This window comes from Pseudochaenichthys georgianus, chromosome 3 (genome assembly GCF_902827115.2).
Source record: "Pseudochaenichthys georgianus chromosome 3, fPseGeo1.2, whole genome shotgun sequence".
Classification (NCBI taxonomy): domain Eukaryota; kingdom Metazoa; phylum Chordata; class Actinopteri; order Perciformes; family Channichthyidae; genus Pseudochaenichthys; species Pseudochaenichthys georgianus.
Window position 1 is genome coordinate 34,772,317 of NC_047505.1, and position 16,630 is coordinate 34,788,946.

Consider the following 16,630-nt stretch of genomic DNA (forward strand, 5'->3'; position numbering starts at 1 on the left):
GACTACAGTGATAAGAAAGAGTGTTACACAGTCAGGGACAAACAGGAAGAAAGTGGGAGAGCAGCAAACCGCACATTATCTTTTGTTTGGATGTAAATGCCTGTGTAGTACAGATGTGAAGAAACAGCTTCCATCATTAACAAGTGAAGCACTTTTGACTTTGAAAGAGAGAGAGGGGGAGAGGAGGAGGGGAGAAAGAGAGAACAGACATACTGTAGAGAGCAGCTGTTTCTGTGTTTATGAGCAGAGGAGCTCGGTCTTTGAAGGTAACCCAAAGCAGTGCAGCAATGCTAGCCGTGTGTGGAAGGCTGGCTAATAGGACGGCTATGTGAGCAGCTGGATGGAGGCAGTGGTGAACAGAGGGACAGATGGACAGATAGAGTGGATAATGCAGTGAGCTGCACTGAATGGGAGGGCTGGCTCTTGGGCCCCTGGGCCTGGAGAACATACACACAAACTAACAGAAGACGGGCTGTATATTGTGTGTGTGTGTGTGTGTGTGTGTGTGTGTGTGTGTGTGTGTGTGTGTGTGTGTGTGTGTGTGTGTGTGTGTGTGTGTGTGTGTGTGTGTGTGTGTGTGAGATAGAGAGAAGGACTTCAACATATATATACTGTTGATGTAAGATCGAGAAATAGAGAAAAGGCAAGCGGAGGGGTAAGGGCAGAGCAGGTTGGGCGCCAGCAGATGAGACAGATGTTAGGCCATACTGGAAAGCATCGGCACAGTGCACCAGGACGCCTTCCTCCACTCCTGACATCTGGGCCCAGCCTGGGTCAGCCTGCCCGGGCGCCCTGGGCAATGAGCCTGTACAAGCCTTGTGGCAAACGGGGCTGGCGCTGTGCTGCCTTTTAAATGGTGTGGTGCATTGAAGCAGTTAGTGCACTCATATCCAGCCCAGTGCTTTGCGCCCAGGCCAAGCAGAGGTGAATGAGACATTGACTGACGGACACACTCAGACACAAAGGGTAGGGCAGTATTCAGTCAACACTCACCTTATGTAAAATTCAGAGTTGGTTCATCGGTACTTTTCATGGAAATAGTTTTTTAAGGCAATTGGTTTCCTTTTTTTTAGAGGCTGCCTGTCTTAACTGCATATAGTTCTTCTGAGATGTCTTACATCATCAGCAGAGTGTGTAATCTCAGTTTAATGTTGCAGGCAGAAAAGTGAATATCTCCGTTTAACCTCTGCTTCCTCCAGAGGGCTTGTTTTTAATTAACAGAGGCTAACGGGCTGACCTTGGGCGTGCTGCACTCACTTTGAATCCATGCTTGCTGAGGTCTGCTTCGTCCACTGGGAAACAGGGAATGATGGGGTCAGAAAGAAGACCTTAGATTTTGTGTTTTTGCATCTCCTTATTTATGTGTGTAATAGTACTGTTTTTAGGAAACCTAAACCTTTCAAAACACAAAAAGTAACACATAGTGAATTGTAAAACTAGTTGTACACACACTTTTAATCATGGAAAGGTTTGTACTGCCTTTAAGAGAAACATTTTATAATAAGTGAATATTTCTTGTTTGCCAGATTGTTTAACATTAGTTTTTTTAATATTGCTTTTTGCCAATTCCTAATATAGTATAAGCTATACCTTAGGTTGCAGCTCTATGGCTTTACATTTTCAGGAGTGTTACATGTGTCTTGAAAGATGTATTTGGTTCCCTGATCAAATAGTGCAAAATAACTTCTGTTAACACTGTAAAGAGAAAAAAAGGAAACTATGCTCCAGTCAGGCTTTTGCCTACTCCTCCAACACCCCAGAGAAGGAGCCTCGACTTTCAGCTTGACCCTAAATAGCGTAAACCTTTTGCTGCCACCACCTGGCAAGTAGATACGAAGAAGGGGTTACTAGATATAAGAGATCCAATTGGGTGAAGCGGGCAGATGTCTTCTGCTTAGGGAGACCGGCCTTGGCAGGACGCATGATCCTCAGCCTTGACATTGACACCTTCCTTTAATTTGTAACGTTGTTGCTTCCAACTCACTTACGTAATGGGTGTCAAACAATCATTTTTTTATCCACTGTCAATGTATTTTATATTATATATATATATATATATATATATTACATACTGTAATGCTTTAGGAAATACCTCCACACTCCACACATTGAACACTGAGGTAATTCACATAAGTCCTTGAGCAGTATATGGTGGGTTAAAACACTTTTCATCTGTCTTTCCCCCTGATTGTATTTATTGTTCTTTGGCTTTTTGAGGCAGAGTGTTTCTTTTTACAAGGATAACCATTGCTTCTGGCCCCATGGCACTGACCTGCTAATCAGTGCTGAAAAGGCGCACCCTGACTGCATCTAATTTGAGGCAAAGTCTAATTATGCTCTTTTTCCGGGACAATAAAGTTCTTCCCACTCAAGGTCAGGAGCATGCTCCTCGACAGGCCTGTTAGCAAACATCTGTCCAACAGACTCAGCTTCCGCTTCTTCACTGAGACTAGCCTGGAGTGACAGCCAGTGAATGGAGACTCCTCTGTCTCACTCCCTCTGTCACTCTCTCCCTTTCTCCTAAAACCAGCCCCCCCCACACACACACAGAGTGCCTTCACCACTGACATTAACTAAGTCTAGCTCAGATGAGAAGAAAATAGAGTTTGGTCTGCTCCTGTGTCCAGTTGGAGACAAAAGGCTGTTTGTGAAGGAGGTGGGGGCAGTGCTATCATTGTAGGAACATAATCAGTCTGTCATTTCCGCTGCCCATGTGCTGTTGTTATCCCTTGGTCCCAGAGAAGAATGGACCTTTTGTACTGCCGCTTATGTGGCAGCGATAAAGTTTCTTACAGGAGCACATATGTGTTTATAACTGGAGATATGTGCAAAGACATAAAGTGCTTTGTTTGGCTTTAGTCCCCATCTACAGCGTCAAAGGTGAGGCCAGCTGGGCCAGGTCCCTTTTCCCCATCGACACAAATGCAGTCTTATGCACCCAGTGGAACCAGGAAATGAGGTTATGCTGATTGGCCAAAGGAATATAAATTAGATTCTACCTGACAGCACCATTTGACTGAATAAACCAACACACCATAAGGTTTACTTTGTGTGTAGAGAGCAGGCCAGTAGGGTGCTATCTGTCTGATGAGGTGAGGTTTAAGGCTACATGGAGTAACACTCTTTCTTAGACAGTAGCTCTATTTGACAGACCCCTGCTATTTGCAGCAGGAGACAAAAGCCAATTTCATCACTTACCTGGTGGCAAATCAATACAGGCCTGGAGCGGAAAGAAGTGTCAGCAGTAGGGGAGTACTGGGCTCTGTTGGAACAGAATAACAAGCACACAAATAATCATCAAATCAGTCTGGTATTTTCTTTGTTTCGATTTTAATAATGGAAAAAACGGCACACAACTTAAGGTCAATACATAAACTTGTACATGTATTCAGGATAAAGTTTGAAATACTATGTCAACAATATAATTCAACAGACAATTTTCAGTCTGTGGCTCACCAAATTTAAAAAAAAACTTCAAAACCCCTTATATTAACCTCTTAAGTGGTGGAATTGTAAACATAGCTTTCTTGAGTTCAACCCTGTAACAGGCCTAACAGTTTTTTAGTGCTGCACCAATCATTTTAACCACCCTCTTGTGTGGTAATGTCACCAACAGTTGGACATCTTACTGATTTAATGCCAAGGAAAATAACGGTGATTGCATCAGTGTTCTTTGTGCAGGTTTCTAAGCCTTAATAATTCTTGTCTTTACCATGTTCTGTGATGGCAGTCCAACCGAGCTTGGGTTTCAAACATTATGGGACTGTCTCACATGGCTGTGTGGAGACGAATCCCAGGCCAGAAACTTCAATGGGAAGCTGTGAAGACCTAGAGAAATTAGAGATCTTTGCTAACACTCTTGCATCCACTCTGAAAACTTTTCTCTGTGATGAGTGGAAAATAGGGGCTCCAAGTATTTTCAATGAAAGCCATCTCTGTGTGGTTTTTAAGACTGCTGTCTCTCTCTGGGTTCTGCCTTTGAAATACAGTTAAGACCTTTGATGGACGTTCTATGCCAGCCTCATGGAAAGAGAGGAAAAATGTAAAAGAGAGAAAGGGGGGAGATATAAAGGGAGACACAGAAGTAGAGAGAGTCCAAGGGAGGAGAAAAAACAGAATATAAAACTTTGAATGTTTACTGTATTTGGATGCTAACTGGTTTCTCTACCTCCCAACAGCAACTGTATGCCGCGCAGCTTGCCAGCATGCAAGTCTCTCCCGGAGCCAAGTTGCCTCCACTACCCCAGTCCTTCAATGCGAGTGGGCCCATTTCTCCCTCTTCTCTGAAGAATGACAAGAGTTCTTCCAGCCCCATCACTCACATCAAGGTATAACCCTCAACATCCTTCAACCTGCCCACCCATCAGCGTAGGCCTTGAGTGGCACTTGACTGATCCTAGCCTAGTTGGGGTTCTCTGAATAAAAACACAGTTCACTACTTCAGAGTTGCAGCCGGCCGGTGCTGAGCCCAGCCTCTAACAGCCCATCAATCTGTGAGGCTTTAACAAGGCTCTCTCTCTAAACCAAAAGCCTGTGGACATAGTTGCTATGGCTATGGCTGCTCAAAGCCAGTAATTTGTGGAACACATGGTTTCTACGTTTCTTTTCTGCATTTTTTTCAAACCAAAATGAAATAAAACTGGGCTATACTAATGCTTCCAAAAGTAAATCAAAGAGTAGAATAGACGTCTATGTTTGCCTTGTGAACAAACCAAATGCTGGATATGTTTTCTGCTGCTGTATGGCACAGCTCCAATCAACCTCCATGCAGCATAAAGCGCAATGTACATCATTCCCACTCACTGAGGCGATAATCGGAAACATACGCCCATTTTGAGTAGTTTAGGGTAATACTATCACCATGGAGAAAGACTATTAATCATGTCTTGAAATGGTAGGAAAGCATTCTGGCTTTTTCTTCATATGCACACACATCCTTCAGGTCTACTGCCTCTTGGGATTTCAATTGAAGGAATACCATTAAGCTGACTCAACAACTGTCATTTCATCAAATAAATACAACTACTGTATCTACTTTTACGATATGAGAAATGGCAAATATTCTAGACTCATTCTAGTCAAAATATTACAAATACTGCCAAATATCACAACATCTAATAAAATGAATTATTCATGAAGCCTGTGCAACAGTCCAATGAAATCAGATTGCCTTAAGTTGTGTTTGTCTACTTTCAGCTTCACTGCATGACAAACTGTTATTGGCACAGCAATAACATGGCCTTAGGGCAGTCTATGCTTGAGCCATATGTTTGGACAAGGAGACACTTGGGCTTTGAAAAAGACTTAACGACAGCATGAGCCTTAATCTGATTTAAAATATGCTGTACACGGGGCGATCTTTTCTGTGCTAAGTGACATTTCTTCTCTGGGAGGAGAATATTTGAGTTGTATCTATTCAGAATTATTCAGCATTTATTGTATTTAATCAAATACACTGTGCATATGGAATTTGGTGTGTTGTAGTTAAAGTCAAACCATTGAGTTTCTTCCCAAATTACATAATATATGTTTTTATAAATAGGCATATCAAAGCATATGATAAAACCAAGTATGAACAAATGAAGAGTGAAATTACAAAAAACAAGTTAATGAAGTAGATAATGTAAGTCGACATCTGATGAATAGAACAGCTGTCTTTGATCATTGGCACCGCCGTTATCTGGTCATTATTTATTCTTCGAACAAGAGTGCAGACAGAGAGCAGGGAGGAGGAGAGGGAGAACAGATGAAGACGTACAGAGAAACAGAATCTGCTTTAATTAGTGTGAACAAAGGCGCTGGGCAACTGTGAAGAAGATCGCAATGGCACAGCTCCTAAGGAAGGATGGATGAGTAGAGGAAAGGAAAAAAGGGAGAAGGAAGAACCAGGGAGGAGGTGTGGGTCAAGATAGGGATCCTATAATTAACCAAGAACAGAGGAGAACTGTGTGTCTGGGAATCCAGAGCTCCTCCAAATATGGAGGGGGTGGGGGCACCTACTCGCATCTGTCTTCTCTCATATACCTATCTCTGCTGCCGTAGGAGGAGGGATCACAGCCGCTCAACCTGTCTGCTCGGCCAAAGATGACAGACCTGGTGAAATGCCCCACATCGCCGACACAAAACATGTTCCTCGGCAGTAAAAGCAGCCCCAACAGTCTCCTCGGCAAGGGTGGCATTCCCAGCCCACTTGGAGGCCTGGGCCGGGCATCATCTCTTGGTAAGACCTTTACCTCACAAACAAGATCCCACACGTGCATATTTACTCTATCACTCACATCCAGGGAGACCACATTGAAAGGTTTAGGGACTCCATATCTCACTGTCAAGATGCCGGGTGAAGTTGTTTTCTCTCTTTTGGGAAGTGTGTGTTCCAGTGCACTCACTCTGCTGTGTGTGTGTGTGTGTGTGTGTGTGTGTGTGTGTGTGTGTGTGTGTGTGTGTGTGTGTGTGTGTGTTTAGATATTCTGTCCAGCCTAAACTCCACCGCGCTGTTCGGGGACCAGGACACAGTGATGAAGGCCATACAGGAGGCTCGGAAAATGAGGGAGCAGATCCAGAGGGAACAGCTGCAGATTCACCAGCAGGGCATGGAGGCAAAGCTGTCCGCACTCAACTCCGTGGGCCTCAACAATTGCAGAGCTGACAAGGTTAGAACTACTATCATATAGTCTGTCTCTTTTTACCCCTGATTCAGGCCTTCTTCATTGCAAGCTTTTTCCATAAAGCAAGACAAAATAATGAGAAGTTACCACGAGCGCTTTGCTCTCCTTGCAAGTAGTGGAGGAAAGAAAGTGGAACATGATGATTTTGATATAGCAGTAATTCTTAAGGCTAACATTTATATTTAATCCCTGTCCAGGGTGGTCGTACTGATAAGAGCTGGCATAGTTCAGTGGTTACATGTGTGTTAAGTCAAATTAGTATGAATATGGCATTTGTGTGTGCGTGGTTAGAGGGCTTGCGTTGTTGATGTTGGTGTGAGGGCCGTGACAGGCCATGGCGCTGCCCGGTGCGGGTTAAGAAGACTCTGAAGTCTATGCCCAATTAAAGCAGACTTGCAGCCCTCTCCGTCCCCTGACACGGGATGGGGCTGCTTTGTACCAGGAGCGCACACTCCCAGGGATTCCCTTTAAAAATATCTTCAATCGATGAGTCAATCAAGGAGAGAAAAAAGCTGTCCTCCTCTCTTCAGCTTGATGCCATGTTGCCAGTTGGCTGTGAGGAGCAGGCAGGAACTGGGAGCGACGCTCATTAATATTTCAGCACCTGACACTTTCAACCAACAGCCTCAACTAGGTCAATGTATATGTAAAAAAGTCAATGAATATCTATTTTGATTTCCCTCTAATTTGGTGTTTGGAAGAGATCACTGTCTCTGCAGGTGGCAATCAACTATGCTCTTACTGAAGTGAAGCAAAAAAAATGGGTGCAGCCCAGGACAGAGATGCAGTGCACTTAGCCCTCACCAATTCAAACAAGAGAGGTCTTTACAATAATCAATAATCATCCATTATCGCATGTTGTGCTGACGAACAGTCATACATGTACCATGTCACAATGTCACCCTGAAAGCAAACATGCCTTTTTATCTGTATTTAGTACACTAGAGCGGGTTCAGCTGCCTCCCTACATCCTAAATAAGGTGAGCCTGTGGTCAGCCAAGCAGCTGAATCTGCCATGATATGAAAGCAGTAACTGAACAATGCCTGTAAAGAGCCATTTTCAACAGGCAGCACATAACTAGCTACATTGTCCTTAGTAGGTAGAGCTTAACCATTTTGTTTGTACTCCCTGCTTAGTCTTTTGTATACGATTTAGTTTTGTTTTCTCTACATTTTTGAGTTGTCTGTTGAACATATTTTAAAGCGATCATCACAGAGGAGGAAAATACTTTTTCTCTTGTTTTCTGGAGATCTTCTGCTTGAAATACTCAGTCACTCCACACCTGTAATCTACCTTTTGTGTGTGTTTGCCACCTGAGGAGAGGGAGAGTGTGTTTTAAGAAAGCAAGACCGAAACAGAAAGAGAGAGAGAGATTGTGTGTGTGTGTGTGTGTGTGTGTGTGCGTGTGTGTGTGTGTGTGTGTGTGTGTGTGTGTGTGTGTGTGTGTGTGTGTGTGTGTGTGTGTGTGTGTGTGTGTGTGTGTGTGTGTGTGTGTGTGTGTGTGTGTGTGTGTGTGTGTGTGTGTGTGTGTGCGTGTGTGCGTGTGTGCGTGTGTGCGTGTGTGTCCTTATGTGTTTGGGGTGGCAGTTTAAGGGAATTTGAGTTAGGGATAAAAAGACCAAACATTGAAGTACTATAAAAAAAATATATAGTACAGCAATAGGATTATAGAATTTAAAATAGAAACAAAAATGCTACAAAATAGAGCATGTTAAAGAGAAAAAATGCATCTTAAGTTATTCAGGCTTCCACACATATCTCTGTTTTCATTACAACATCATTTATTGTCTTGCTGAATGACACCTTAACCGAGCTCCTGCTTGACTCTCCGGCTCGTGCAAATCATAGTGAGATATCGCCACCTCTTAGTTTCAGTGACACTGGCCCTATTAGGACGGTGTGAAATGAGAGGCACGCTTTATCAAGTCAGCTAAAAGAATTGCCCCATCATCTTCATCCTTCGGCTGCAATAAAGAACAGTAAGCTGTAATTCAGCAGTGAAAGGAGAGGGAAGGAGAGAGAGTCTTTTGCTGATACAAGCCTACAAACTAGAAAGGTCTGAATGCCCCTGATAAAAGCTTTCACTTTGGTCAGTTTCAGAATATTAATATTTCAAGAAAGCGCCTCACCTGACATAAATATGGTGTGGGCCTTTAATAGCTCCCCCCTCCCGGTTTCTTGTTTGGAAGTTTATCATAAAGAGGGCTTACATGGAGAAGAATCTGGAAAGGTAACATAAATGGGATTAAGGAGAGGTTAAGATCATCCAGCGTGGCTGTTAGAGGGGGATATTAAATATTGATTTATCCCACTGTAATGACCGGCCAGAGGAGTGGGTCTAAGTGCTGCTTACGGATGGATCAATTCATCTTTTCGTTAAAAGTGTGTCTGAACAGTACAATGCATTCCTCCCTAACCTTTATCACTGTGACTCTAGTTCCTTCTCCCTCCCTGGCCATTGACCTAGGAGAACATGGTGTAGATCAGATGCTCTGTTCTACAGTATACAAGCCTTTAACCTCAGGACATGTAAAATATTCATGCATTACAGGAGCGGATTTCTTTCTAGTCTTTTTATTTGCCTGTTTTTACTATATCCCATCAGTACAATAAAACCTTTTACAACGTTTTCTACAATTTACCTTTTTTAAATATTTATATAAAGGCATTATTGTCTGCAGAGGGCAATTACTTTGTTCCATTATTTACCATCTCGTCCTCACCCAGCGGAGGCTTTTACCTAGAATGTAGCAGTATGCCTACAGGTCAAATACAGTACATCTGAATCCATTTGTAACCATTTGAATTGTTTCCCTCTATTATGCACTGTAGCTATTACTGGACACGCTGTTTTTCAGGGTCACGGGTGAATAAATATCAAGCATCTGTATCTGTGTACGTTTTCACTCAGAACCATCGTCTTGTCATCAACATTTATGACCAACTGGAATAGACTGCCATTAGATCAGCTACCTACTGTAGTACTATTTGCTGATAAATATTCATTTTCGAAGCAGATACAAATCATAATTTATCGAAAAATGCAAACAACACCTTCAAATTGAGTGTTCTGATACAAAATTACCTTTGCCCATGTTCGCCCTCCATGTGTTCATACAGTATATCCTCTCTCATATCAAAACAATATAAGTTTAATTGGGGTATAAGGTATGACAGATTCCAAAGCTAATGCATCATTTCCTCTTACTTTCGCTCCATTAGACATTGCATATGTGATGCCCTGGAGGTTGAGTGAGATAAAATATATTCCTCTGCTGACATGTCCCTAACTGGAATCAAAAGGTGAAAGGCCAGTGTATTAACCTATTGAACTGCCCTTTTCTGCCCCACAACACCTCCCCTCCTCAGTATTGATGACTACAATTGTCCATTTCCCATGTCCCAAAGCTCAGCCTGTAAATATTCAAATGGAGCTTACACTGGTGCTCCACAAAATCCAGACTCCTAACCAATTGGTTATAGTGGTTCTACTGGTTCCTTCTTTAGGTGTGTGTGTGTGTGTGTGTGTGTGTGTGTGTGTGTGTGTGTGTGTGTGTGTGTGTGTGTGTGTGTGTGTGTGTGTGTGTGTGTGTGTGTGTGTGTGTGTGTGTGTGTGTGTGTGTGTTGCCATGGCTCTTTTCAGGCAAAGCCCTCACAAAGACTTTGAATATAATCTTGTCTGGTGTGCAGCCCTGGAAGCAATTTTCTGCTCCTTTTCGACTGCTGTCTTGGAAATTGCAATCCAAGGCATTTTGGCTGCAATGTAAATCCTTGGCATACAAGGGTTTGCCCATCCAAATTAGATTATGCTCAGCTCCCAGACACTGGCTGTAGCCAGCAAGAGCTATTGTGAAGATTGCTTACATTAATGCTTTGTCCAATTGTTCATGTTTGCCAAAAGAATAAAAATAGTGTATGACTCTGATAATATGTTCCTGTGCATAAGTGCAAGTGTGTGTGTGTGTGTGTGTGTGTGTGTGTGTGTGTGTGTGTGTGTGTGTGTGTGTGTGTGTGTGTGTGTGTGTGTGTGTGTGTGTGTGTGTGTCTTGTGGCTCCTATCCCAGGTCAGGTCCTTAGCTCTGTCTCGCCTCTTCCCCAGAAAGACATCAAGACTGCATCTTGGAAGGGTCTTTTGGCGGTGGTGGCTCCATTATTTTCTACACTTGTCATTTTACATGGTGAATTTCTGGCCTGCTGCAGTCACACAAAAATGCTGCTGGCCCCCGTGGCTAAGACCTGTGATACTGCACTAACCACAAGGCACACACAACAAAGGACGAGGAAAAGAATAGGCCACAAAGGACCATTTATAGTCTATGGTATTGTTGCAGTAGGAACATAATAGCTCCAGTGTCCAAAAAGTCTTGAGGTTTTGTCCATATGTGAAAGGGCTTTTGGTAATGCTGCTGTTTCCAATGTCCTGCTGTTTGCAACCTGGAGGGTTTGATAAGGCAGGAGATTTCAGCCCAATTTAACATTCCCTGAGGACACAGTGAACACTTCTGGATCATTGAGGACAGGAAATCAGTAAAATACATGATGTCAAAACTAAAATAATCCCAGCAGAGAGAAAGGAAAAACATAAGAACTGAACTGTGTCAGAAAGTTTAAATAGTTATCTATGACACACCAAAAAAAGATGACCTTGTCAATACAGTTATTTTGCACATAATATGTATGATATACTAATGGTAATCGCAACATGTCCCAAAGGAGACACATAAACACAAATCCAATTGTTTGGACTGAATGCACTTTTTAGATTGACACTGACTTGACTTGTTTCCCCTTCCAAAACCCCCCCCATCTTTAATGATAATAGCATACCCTTTTATTAAAAAAACAATAAACATTGAATTGGCACAAAGCCAAGAATAGGGTTACTTCAGTTTTTTTTTCAAAGTGTAAGCTTCTTAATTTAATTAAAGGCCTTTACCCCCCTCTGTTTTAAACAAATGAGGTGATGCCCTGGCAGTACAAATGGGGCTGGAATAGCTGCCATCTCTGCACTGGGTGATGTTGAGGACGACTACTATAGAGCAGATGCCAGTCTTTTGTGGCTGCTACTGTTGATTCTGCTGCTGCCTGCATTAGTCCTAGCAAAGGGAGAGCTTGGGTAAAAAGAGAGCAATAGTCTGCATGAAAGGAACTGTGGGTTTACCGCATGGCTGGATGTACTTAACATTTAAATGGTTCAAAACTAGCAAAAAACTACTGGAAAGCTGCAGACTTATAAATAACTTTGCAACTGGTTACAAAAAAAATACAAAACAGATGAGGCGCAGAGCTGCGAGGAGCTGTAGCCATGTTAAAGTGCAGTCTTTGTCTCCTTCAGGGCTGGGACAGATTGTTGAGGGCTTAAGTCTGAGACCCTCAGAGAGAAGATTCTGAGGGTCTCAGACCACAGTGATGACTGACACTTGATACATAAAGCCCTGTATTGTGGTCAGAGAGCCATTGCCTTAAACTTGCCACATACCAGGTGTGTGATATAACCAGAGCCAGTCCAGCACAATAACACACATAAGTGACTGTTTAGGGTCCTGCAGCTGTTTAAGGTTCTACATTTTAAACATGTGCAATCACATACACTCCACTATGAGGGAAACATGGATACGATTTCACCAATAGTTTAGAAATCTTGGAAAGTACAGTAGTTACTGCTTTCAAATGTCAGAGAAAGGGCTTCACTTGTAATTGTCTGTATATACAGTACATATACATACAGCCAAACAAGAACCAGACTATTATATGACTTCAAGTTGGCAACTGGTAAGGATCCAAACGTGTCATGCTTGCCAGCTGCTTGAAAGATGTTAAGCAGTTTTCTCTTTAAATAATCATTCTGATGGCGACATGTTTTGGCGAGCAAACATGCCAACTTAATCTGTGGTCTAGTTCACCTCTTCACTTTTTCAATGTGGTGTCAGACCTTTGGCACTCAAAATCACTCACACAATTGTTTTAATACTGTCAAATAAAACAAACTAAAGTTTGTTTTATTCATAGCCCAAAGCCTAGTCATAACACATGAAACAAGACCTAGTATCTATTCTTATCATAAACATTTGGGATTTAGAAAAGGACCACATTTGTTTTAATAAATGTTTTCACTACCAAAAACCATTGATGCTATCCATTTTGATGTGGTAATTATTTTACTAATGGTGTTTACTAAACATTTTTAAAATCATCCAGATAAAGACAGTTGTAATGTTGCTTTACCCAACCAAACTAAATTAGCGGCCTTCACAAAACTCTCCGCTGAACACCACAGTCCACTTTACTAATCTCTGTGATATTTTTTCTTCTCTATCTGTACAATCTCAGGCCATATGGATTTGCCTATTGCCTAGAGCTATTTACAAAAGAGAGAGTGAAGGAGTGTCAGGATTGACAACTTGTTGCCTAAATATAGGGCAGGAGCAGGCACAATGCATAGGGCCGTCCGCCACCCGCCTCTGCCCAGAATACACCCTGTGGGCAGAGCAGCAGGCCTCCGGCACATGTTCTGCGGCCGGCCAGATTAAAGCTTTCTTTACAGCATTGACAAGGGCTCTTTTGGGTTCCCTCGCACAAGAAGTTGAGAACACTCTGCTATTTCTCTCTCTTCACCAGTGACTCACCACTACACTGTTAGCCATGTGCAACTGAACAAAATGCATCTGTTACCAAACTTTAAAGACAAAAGACTGCACACGCAGGGCAGATGAGATTATGGTGGGTGGCAGCTTCCACTACAGCTCAGAGTGCATTGCTATAATTTTAGTTGTGGGATGGAGAGCTGCATACTGAAGTCATTTGAGGGTAGGGATGCGGTTATGGTTGGAACTGGAGGAAGAAAAATGTGTAGAGTAACTTATTTTGTTTCCTGTCTCTTTATCTTTACCTCTTCACAGCAGCATGAGTTCTCTCGTTGTTTTGTGTTCAAAGTCTTTCATCAGCCAAATTCTCTCCCTCTCTCTCTCTCTATCGGTTGGATGGCCAGCTTCCCAAGATACTGCATGTCCTTTGCTACTTCTCTGTCAGAGTGATCAGTAAAAATGTAATGACACTATAAAATAATAAAAGTGCCATTAATTTATCACAGCACTTGATGCGTGGGCAGTAAAGAAGCATTAGTTCACTGAATATTTTCAAGCCTTAAAACAAAACCCTGATGCCGTGCAGATAAATTATGGCCCTAATTTGCAGTCTAATTTGCAGATATAAATTACCAAACGTATAACCAATAAGTATATTAAGCCCAGTATATAAAATTGTATGAAAATGTGTGTTACCATATTGCACATAATAGCTGAGCTAATTAATATTAGACTAACACACAAGGAAGGAATACTTAAGGAAGTAAAAAACCCTTTAAATCAAGAATTTCAAATACTGGCTTGTATTCATTATACAGTTAATTTCTATATTACCACAAATGTTTTTATAAATATTCTCTTTATGTCAAAGCTACCTTGAAAAATCCTCAAACAAGAGCCTTATTCAGTCTTGCTCCCATCTGTCTAATGTGATGATGTTCACTTATCATATGACTTTGTGCGGTGGAAAAGGAGTTCAACACTGAGCTAGTTATTAATGAAACTTAATGATGGATGGGCCCTGTTCTCTCTCCTTCTCAACCCAACATGATGCTTAATGATCATGAGTTTATAAAAGGACTTGATTGATCAGGGGGGACCAACGAAGCGCAGAAGAGGGACGAGATGACTACTTTATTACAGAAATACAGTCCCCATGAACACTGTGTCTTCCTAGTGCACTGTCCAAGTAGCATCCGAAGCAGCAACATTGCCCATCCAGCTAATCGCACATCAGTCACTTTGTCATCGCGCTGCTAGCTTCTTTCATTAAGAGCAATAATGTGGCTGGATGATGAATACAGCTCCGTGTATGTGTTTCTTTACGCAGAATGTGACACGGGGAGAGGCACCACACTCTATCTTCTCTTTACAAAGCGTCCTCTTGCCCAGCAGGGACCACTACATATGTCATAATTAGAAAACACTTAAGTAAGCAAAGGGCCGTCAGATAGACAGGCTCTAATCACAGGCCATAAGCAGGTAGTGGTTAATTGTATATCAGAATCACTCAACTGGCCATAAATAATGACTGCTCCTTCAAGTATGATGGTTAATTGCAGTGCTCTTATTGTCTGTCGCAGGCCTTTCTTTTGAGGAATAGTTCTTGAATAAAGAAAAGCATCAGGAAAATCTAAATACTGTGAAAAGCCTCAAATGGACTTCAAACATCTTCATCCTTCATCTTGTCATCTTTTTCAAACCCTCAAGAGAAAATAATAATAATAGTTTTCTTTTTCAAATGTGTTGTAATTACTGATGGCTGTTGTTGCCAGCATGATTTAATTTGTCAGGAAAAGACAAAATAAATAAATCGAATGCTGTCACTAAAATTCATATTTTCACTTAGTTATATTGTCCCAATTTCTATTTTATGTTTTACCTTCACTATTAGTAGGAGGGGAGGGTGGGGTCCCATTGGACAAAGAGTGAAATAACAACAAAATGGTGCAATGCATTACTAAGAAGGGGCTAAAAGATGTATGTGTGTGTTGGCGTGAGTGGCAGGGGAGCTGTTAGTATTGTGTGGGGACTTTACCTGAGGATGTGTTTGTGCTGCCTGTGATAGGCATGTTTAGAAAAGAAAGAGGCAGAGGTCAGTGCAGACATTACATCTTTGGCAGAGATTGAACGCTCACCCTGGGAGTAAAACAAATGCTTTTTTTCCTGAATGGTGGCAACATGCCTGCTTTTAGTGTCATCCAGGCAAAAACCTGGGGGGGGGGGGATTATTTGTATCATGCAGAGTCAAAGTGTCCATCTCCTAGTTGAGTCTTTAGAGAGGAAGACAGCCCTTTGCTAATGCCCTGTGTATTCACTGGAGAAGTAGGTCATTCAACAATGGAGCCAGCAGCAGTCGGCACTCTCCCCTTGCATAATACATTAAGTGTAATGTGCAGCAACTATTCAGAGGCCCCCCGAAAGCTGTTATTTTATTCTGTAAATGCACACGGACATGACATTTAATATTGTCACAGAGCGCTGAATGACAGGGTTTCATTGTGCGTCAAGTACAACATGATGCCAAGTTTAATCTGAGCACAAAGCGACATGACAAACGAGAAAACACGGTGTGTTCTCTAAAGCATGAACTCTGAATAAATGATGGGCGCTGAGCTTTGGGCACTGTAGACTGGAAGGGAGGATGTAAGGAGAAGATTACAGAGGAAAATCTGAGCACTGCAAAGAGGGCCACAGCCCCATTGTGTGCTTCGGATCACAAAGTATCCTTCTGTAAATCTATTTACAGCACCCCTGGCCCTCACTGTCTCTCTGCCTCCTGTCATCCATTATAGCAGCTGCTGAATAGAGAGATGAGAGAGGAAAAAGCTACATCTAGCTCATGTCAAAAGAGCAGCTCTTCAAAAGAACCTCCATTTACCAAAGACACTTTTTTCTTTTCAAATGTTCAGATTCCTGATGGGGTTATTTTTACAATTCTATCACTGCATGTCCTTGTTCGTGTACCTGACTGTTTGTGTTTCCCTGCAGGAGAGGGCGCATTTTGAGAGCCTTGGGCACCACCTCGGAAAGCTGGGTGAGGAAGGGAAGATCGGCCATAGAGTTATTGACCTCACTAGGCCAGAAGATCTCGATGGTAAGGCCCCATTTTGTTTTTTCTCTTATTTTGTTTTTCATGCACATCATAGAAATAGACGGCTGGTTCATCAGATGATTTTATGTTTATATGTTCCGTTGTAATCCATAAAAACAGATGGCTTAAGACTTGACAAAGTTCAGTGAGTTCTTTATAAAAGAATGCAAAAGGAGTCTTGATTTCTTATAAAGCCTGCTACTCCATGTGGCCTTGTGTCTGAGTTATACATGGAAGAGAGACCGGGTGTGTGCAAACATGTGCGTATGTGTGAGGAAGATGTGGG

The 16,630-nt window shown here is 42.2% G+C and overlaps 1 protein-coding gene across 9 annotated transcripts in view; it reads left to right on the plus strand.

Moving 5' to 3' along the window:
- sox6 (SRY-box transcription factor 6) overlaps positions 1-16,630 on the plus strand; it is a 129,724-nt gene that overhangs the window by 99,699 nt on the left and 13,395 nt on the right. For all 9 annotated transcript variants that reach the window (XM_034110820.2, XM_034110829.2, XM_034110812.2 and 6 more), the window contains 4 exons: positions 4,179-4,328; positions 6,043-6,220; positions 6,463-6,650; positions 16,242-16,347. In XM_034110820.2, coding sequence (XP_033966711.1) covers positions 4,179-4,328; positions 6,043-6,220; positions 6,463-6,650; positions 16,242-16,347 — 622 coding nt within the window. The remainder of the gene's footprint in view (positions 1-4,178; positions 4,329-6,042; positions 6,221-6,462; positions 6,651-16,241; positions 16,348-16,630) is intronic.